The sequence below is a fragment of the Tachyglossus aculeatus genome (assembly GCF_015852505.1).
Source record: "Tachyglossus aculeatus isolate mTacAcu1 chromosome 12 unlocalized genomic scaffold, mTacAcu1.pri SUPER_6_unloc_1, whole genome shotgun sequence".
Taxonomy (NCBI): Eukaryota; Metazoa; Chordata; class Mammalia; order Monotremata; family Tachyglossidae; genus Tachyglossus; species Tachyglossus aculeatus.
This window is the reverse complement of record NW_024044828.1, coordinates 16594544-16601804: the sequence shown is the minus strand read 5'-3', so window position 1 is coordinate 16601804 and position 7261 is coordinate 16594544. Positions and strand designations below refer to the sequence as shown.

The 7261-nt window shown below is 52.0% G+C and overlaps 1 protein-coding gene across 1 annotated transcript; it reads left to right on the top strand.

Annotated features, from left to right (window-relative positions):
• Positions 1-2055: 2055 nt before the first annotated feature.
• Positions 2056-4291, top strand: LOC119920830 (olfactory receptor 10C1-like). The gene is made up of 2 exons (XM_038741053.1): positions 2056-2112; positions 3338-4291. Exons 1-2 carry the CDS (start codon positions 2056-2058, stop codon positions 4289-4291), a joined length of 1011 nt encoding a protein of 336 aa, XP_038596981.1.
• Positions 4292-7261: the final 2970 nt, after the last annotated feature.

The window sequence follows — 7261 nt, the reverse complement described above, 5'->3', positions numbered from 1 at the left end:
TGGATACTAGCAAATTGGGTTGGACACAGTCCCTGTTCTGCACGGGGCTCACAGTCTTAATCCCCATTTTACAGATGAAGTAACTGAGGCACAGAGAAGTGAAGAGACTTGCCCACAGCAGATACGTAGAGGAGCTGGGATTAATGACCACTAAATGGTTTCAGAGTGCTGTTATAGAGGCCAGAGAAAACTTAACAAAGCACTGGGAAAACAGAATTTCAATCTGAACATGATTGGGATCAGCATATTGCTTTGAGAGTTTAGAGGGGGGAGCGGGGGGAGCTGGACCAAAGTGGTCAGATGGCATCATGTGGCCACTGTGGCCAGAAAGGCTTTGTTCCGGCTGATCTTGCTGCAGGTCAGGGTGTCCTGAAGTGAGTAATTAATGTCCAGAAGGTCCCTAGTCTCCTGGAGAACAAGAGGAAAATGTTCAGCGCTCCTGGCAGGCACAGCCGCTGTGCAGTCCAGGGAGATGGACTGCTACTAGGGTCTGCAGGGAACATCTAGGGCTCTTGAGGAGTGGGGAACGGCCAGAGGAGGGCTAGAGGGGGGCACGGTGGTTACTCCTGGGCCCGGCTTTGGGGTCTCCTGGTTTTTCTGGACTAGGCAAGTGCCACTCACGTCCTTCTCCTCAGAGAATGGCAAGTTGGGGTTGTTGGAAGGATCCTTGCACGTAAGTCCTGACAGGTTAAGGGTTAAGGGGCAGTAGGTGAGGAGGCGTTGGAGCAGTTTCTTGGAGCTGCAGCTGTTGTGAGCGGTCCGTGCTGCCTCTCAGTTCCGGCTCTGATGGAGGGACCAAGAGATCTCACTGAGGCAACAGGACGCAAGGGCTTGGAGCCGTGTTGATAACAGTGGGCTTTCTCTTCCTCTCAGGCCAGCCATCCAATCTGTTAGTCAGTCAGTCAGTTGTCCGTTCAGTCAGTCAGCCAGCAGGTCAGTCAGTCAGCCAGTTAGTTGGCTGGTCAGCCAGTCAGCCAACCACTCGGTCAGCTAGTCAGTCAGGCAGCCAGTCAAGCGGTAAGCTGGTCCGTCGGCCGATGGGTGAGTCAGATGGTCCTTGCAGACCCTCACCCATCTCCCCCTCTCCGGCCCTTTGAAAGGGGAAATGGTTACTAACCATCCTTAGGTTTCCAAGGAGAATTGGAAAACCGGAGACGAGTAGCCACTTGCCTAGGGCTACCCAGCAAAACCAGCAGTGTTGGATTAGAGTTCAGAGTCCTGCAGGAGTGGGTGGAGGTTCTGTCTGCTGTTTGGGCCTTTCCCTCCCCACAGGGATCTGGCAGGCAAAAAGGGGACTCAGGTGGCAGCTGGGACGGTGAGGGATAGGGCAGCATTTCCACAAGTGTGGGAGAGGGTTCTGCGTTTCCAGGGTAACTTTTGCTGCTGGGGAAATGTGTGAGACCAAGGTGGCTGCAGGATCACCCTCCTGTGACTTAGAGTTGGAGAGACCCTGCACAAACCTGGGAGTCAGGACTTGGGTTCTTCTAAACCCGGCTCCGCCACGTGTCTGCTGGGAGACGTTGGGCAAGTCACTTAACTTCTCTGGGCCTCAGTTATCTGTAAAATGGTGATTAGGAGTGTGAGCCCTATGTGGGACAGGGACTGTGTCCAACCTGATTAACTTGTATCTACCCCAGCCCTCAGAACAGTGCTTGGCACATAGGAAGCGCTTAACAAGTACTGTAACTATTATTATTATTTTTGAGCCAGAGAGGACCTTCAACCAGCACCCTACCTCCAGTGACAGGTGCCCATCTATACCCTCCAGGACAAGACCTGATCTTTCTTCAGGGGGATCCACCCTCCCCTTGCAGGAGGCCAAGGTTGGCATTGGAGTGAAGGGAATTCAGGCAGCTCAGAGGATCTCTGTTCCCGAACGCTTGGTTCCACAAGGAAGCAATGACAGGAGATGAGGCCCGTGCTCCAGGGAACAGCCTCTTGCAGCTCACCCAGCCGTCATCCCCACCCACGATCCTCTTCTGGGTGGATCCCCGAGCCAGCTCAAGGAACCCCAACCCAGACTAGGGCACTGTCCGGGCGAGGGGAACAGCCGACATGTTGGAGAGGATGTCCGGTGGGTTTGTGGCTGACGCCAGTGGTCTGGCGGCTGTGGTCAGTGGGCTTCTGAAGCCTGAGGAAGGAAACTGAGTGAGCCTGAATGAAAACACTCTTCAATCGTGGCTCCAGTCCCAGCTCCAAGTGCTTGCTAAACACTGGCTGGGCTGCAGTCCGAGGGGGTGGCTGGGAGACAAGGAAGGCGGGGAGAAGGGACTAAGGAAAAAAATCTTGCCTCCGGCTTGGGGATGCCCAGGACCAACCCAGCTCTGCCTGCCCCCGCCCCCAGCCCCCGATCCTGGAAGGGAAGAAGTCATTTTCCTGAGGAAGAGATCGACCTGAGGAGACAATGAGCTGGGACAGAAACCGGATTCCTTCCTCAGGACCAGGTTAAAGGTTACTTCCCTGCAAGAGGCAAGTGGGTCTCTGAGCCCCGTGCCCCCTGGAGAGCCAGGCAAAGGTCTAAGAGGGAACAGGGTGGGAGAGAGGGGAGCTAGAGCTCTTCCTGTCTGGTCTTCTCTTGGAAAGGAGAGGATTCGGACTGGAATTCCCATCTGGGCAGAGTGACACATGGCCTCCCGGGGTTTGGATGGCCAAGGAACTTCTAGCAAGTTGGATAACACTGCAGGCTGACATTGATGTCTGTTCCCCACCAGATTGTGAGCTCGTTGTGCTCAGGGAATATCACTGTATATTGCTGTACTTTCCCAAGTACTTAGTGTGCCCAGCACACAATAAGTGCTTAATAAATACGATTGATTGATGAATGAATGCAGGCTCTGCTGGAAATTTCAGCCCAAACCTCAGTCCGTTTCCCTCACCTGCCCCGGGGTTATGTCTTTGATTATTCTCATCCTCGTCAGAGGCAAGTGTAGACTCTTCTGGCAGCCAGATCTGCCTTGGACATTTCCAAATTCCTCCTCCTCCTCTTCTTCCTTTTCCTCTTCCCCCTTCTCCATCTCCTTCTCCCCCCTCTCCTCTTACTCATCCTCTTTTATTTCCTCTTCTTCCTTTACCTTCTCCTTTCTCTACTTCCTCTTTCTCCTCCTCCATCTCCTCTTCCTCCATCTCCTCCTCCACCATGACTTCCTCCTTCTATCCCATCTTCCTCTATCATTCCTCCTGTCTTCCATTTCCTTCTTAATCTCTTCCTCCTCCTTCATCTCCTCCTGTCATTCCACCACCTCTTCCTGCTTTTCCTTCTCTTCAGTCTCCTCCATTTCCTCCTCTTCCTTTTTCTCCACCTCCTCCTCCATCCTCCTCTTTTTTCTCCCCCCCACAGATGGACTGTGAGCAGGTAATGAAGAACCAGACCACAGCCGCTTCAGCGGGCTTCATCCTCTTGGGCTTCTCCACCCACCCGGCAGCCCAGCTAGGCCTCTTCCTCCTGTCATTATTCCTCTTCCTCCTGATCCTGCTTGGGAATCTGACCATCGTGCTGCTGGCCTGGACGGACTCTGTCCTCCTCTCTGCCCCCATGTACTTCTTCCTGGGTCACTTCTCCCTGCTGGAGATGGGCTTCACCACTGTCACTGTCCCCAAACTGCTGGCCGACAGCTTCTCCTCCTGCCACCTCATCTCCTTTGCAGGCTGTGCCCTTCAGACCTTCTTTTTCATCGCCCTGGGCAGCACGGAGTGTGCTCTGCTGGCCGTCATGGCTTACGACCGCTACGTGGCCGTGTGCCGCCCGCTGAGATACCCGCAGGAGATGCGCCCGGAAGTGTGTGCCCAGCTGGTGGCGGGGGCCTGGCTCAGCGGCTTCTTCAACTCCACTGCCCAAACGGCTGCCATTTTCCTACTGTCGTTCTGCGGCTCGCGCGTGGTCAGCCAGTTCTTCTGTGACCTCCCGCCCCTGCTGCGTCTTGCCTGTGGTGACCGGGTGGCCAGCGAGGCCGTGGTGCTCACGTTTGGGAGTGTCTACGGCCTGACCGCCTTCCTGGTCACGCTGGCCTCCTACGCCCGGGTGCTCTTCACGGTGCTCGGCATGGGCTCGACTTCGGGTCAGTATCGGGCTTTCTCCACCTGCAGCTCCCATCTGGCTGTGGTGGGGCTGTTTTATGGCTCTGCCTTCTCCACCTACCTGCGGCCCGAGTTTGCACGCCCAACTTCCCAGGCCTTGCTGCTTCCTTTCTTTTATGCTCTGGTCACCCCGACTCTGAATCCCTTCATCTACAGCCTGAGGAACAGAGAGATGAAGCAGGCACTGATCAGGACCCTGGGCAGAAAGATGTTCTAATCTGTCTTGGTGGAAAGCACTGCTTTCTCCTTTGGTCATCCCTTGGTCCCCTTGGCCCGGGGATAGCAGGTGACCAGTCCCCATTGGTTGGATCCAGAAGGGCCAACTGATGTTCTTTTGTAGTATTTTTTTTATGATGTTTATTAGGTTCCTACTCTGTGTTCTAAACACTGGGGTAAATACTAAATGATCTGGCCCACATGGGGCCTACATTCTAAATAGGAGGGAGAACTAGATTTGAAGCATTAAACACAAAAAAAGTAATAACACCAACAAGAATGACAACATTGAGAAACCCTGAGGGCTAATGGAGAATAAACTGGGTTCTAATCCTGGCTTCACCACTTTCTTGCTGTAGTCTTTGGGCAAATCACTTAACATCTCTGTGACTCAGTTTCCTCATCTGTTCCCCTTTCCCCGTAGACCGTGAGCCCCATGTGAGTCAGAGATCTTGTGTTTTGTTTTTATTATACTCTCCCAAGTGCTCAGTAAAGTGCCGTGCTCACAGTCAGCACTTAATAAATCCCATCAGTTGACTGATGACCCAGTGGCTCTGTTTTCTCCAGTAATTTTTCAGTTGCTGGGTAGTAAAGAGTGAAAACTGAAGTTCTAACATTTCTCTGGAAATTTCTCCTCTCAAGGATCGTGCCTAGATGAGGTAGATCGGACCTGGCTGCCGAATAACCCACCTCTCTCCGGAGGCCACCTCTCGGTTGGAGTCGGTCTGAGTGGCACGGCTGCCCAGGAAGCGATCGGGTTGGGGTTTGGGACGTTCAATCTCCCGCCGGGAGTGGGCATTCCAGGGATCGAGACATTCATCGATTGTCTTGCAGAGGGCTGGAGATGATTACGTGCATCAAAAAAGTAGTGTGGCCTAACAGAAAGACCATGGGGTGGGGAGTCAGGAGTCCTGACTCTGCCACCGGCCTGCTGTGTGACCTTGGCCAAGTCCCTTAACTTCTTTGGGTCTCAGTTTCCTTATCTGTAAAATGGGGATGAAACCTCTGTTCCTCCCTCCTACTTAGACTGTGAGCCCCATGTGGGACAGGGACCTGCTCAGACCTGATTATCCTTTATTTACTCCTGCATGTAGTCTGGCATTTGGTGCATAGTAAGTGCTTAACAAATACCACAGTGATTATTATTTTTTTATTAGTAGTAGCAGTCATAATAATAATGATTTTAGGAGGACTTTCAATGTGGGAAGAGCTGTGGTCTGTCTAATGTGAGAACGGAGGGAGTCCCAAGTCAGGGGAGCAGCATAAGTAAGGGAATGGAGGCAGAAGAATAATCTCTCCATCCTATTCCCCCACCCCAACTGTCATTTCTGTACTTCTATGTCACCTAAAAACTTAGTTACCCACCTCCCAATCATTCATTCATTCATTCAATCATATTTACTGAACGTTTACAGTGTGCAGAGAACTGTACTAGATTGTGAATCCATTGTTGGGTAGGGATTGTCTCTGTTGCCGAATTGTACTTTCCAAGTGCTTAGTAGAGTGCTCTGCACAAAATAAGTGCTCAATAAATGCGACTGACTGACTGAATGAATACTAAGCACTTGGGAAAGTACACTACAATAATAAGAGAGACAATCCCTACCTACAACGGGTTTGCAGTCTAGCAGGGGGGAGACAGACATCAAAACAAGTAAATGGGCATCAATAGTAACAATATACATAAATAATAATAAAGATAATGAAGGTATTTGTTAAGCGCTTACTATGCACCAAGCACTGTTCTAAGTGCTGAGATAGATACAAGGTGGTCAAGTTGTCCCACGTGGGGTTCAAAGTCTTAATTCCCATTTTATAGATGAGGTAACTGAGGCCCAGAGAAGTGAAGTGACTTGCCCAAACTCACACAGCTGACAAGTGGCAGAGCCGGGATTAGAACCCACGACCTCTGACTCCCAAGCCCGGTGGTCTTTCCACTGAGCCATGCTGCTTTAGTCACGCTTGAAGTTATCGATATATGCACATCAAAGCAAGTAAACAGGTATCAATCTAAATGAATAGAATTATAGATATGTACATATATACACAAGTGCTGTGAGGCAGGGATGGGGGTAGAACAAAGAGAGCGAGTCGGGGCGATGGGTACAAGAGGGGGAGCTGAGGAAAAGGAGGCTTAGTCTGGGAAGGCCTCTTGGAAGAAGTGAGCCTTCAGTAGGGCTTTGAAGTGGGGAAGTGTGATTGTTTGGCAGATTTGAGGAGGGAGGGCATTCCAGGCAAGCGGTTGATCGTGGGTGGGACAGGCGAGAGCGAGGCCTAGTGAGAAGATTAGGAACAGAGGAGCGGAGTGTGCAGACTGGGATGCAGAAGGAGAGAAGGGAGGTGAGGTAGGAGGGGGCAAGGTGATGGAGAGCTTTGAAGCCAATAGTGAGGAGTTTTTGCTTGATATGGAGGTCGACAGGCAACCACTGGAGATTTTTCAGGAAGGGAGTGACATGCCCAGAACGTTTCCGTAGTAAGATCATCTGGGCAGTAGAGTGACGTATGGACTGAAGTTGGGAGAGACAGGAGGTTGGGAGGTCAGAAAGGATGCTGACGCAATAAGAGCCTAGCAAACACCACTATTACTACCGTGCTCCTCATAGAGTGTGCACCCCATTAATTACTATTGATTAAGTACCACCGATTGATGAGGGCACAGACTTCCAAATTGCCTTCTGACCATCTCTTGTCTTGGCTCTCCTCTCCCTCATAATAGGTCCGTCATCCCATGGATACAGAGTTGGGGCCGGGGGCGCTTGACGCATCTGGGAGATGAGGAGGTCCAGAAGGTGGCTGCACTGGGGCCAATTACCCGCGAGGCTGCAGCCTTGGGTGCCAACTCCAACCCCAGGGAGCAGCTGTTGGGGATTATCTCTTCCCCTGTCCCTCCAGCCCTCACTCACCTCCCAAAGCCTGGGGGTGGAGTCCTGTTTCATTTTTGGGCGAGGGGGGCCCCCAAGAGACTTCAGGT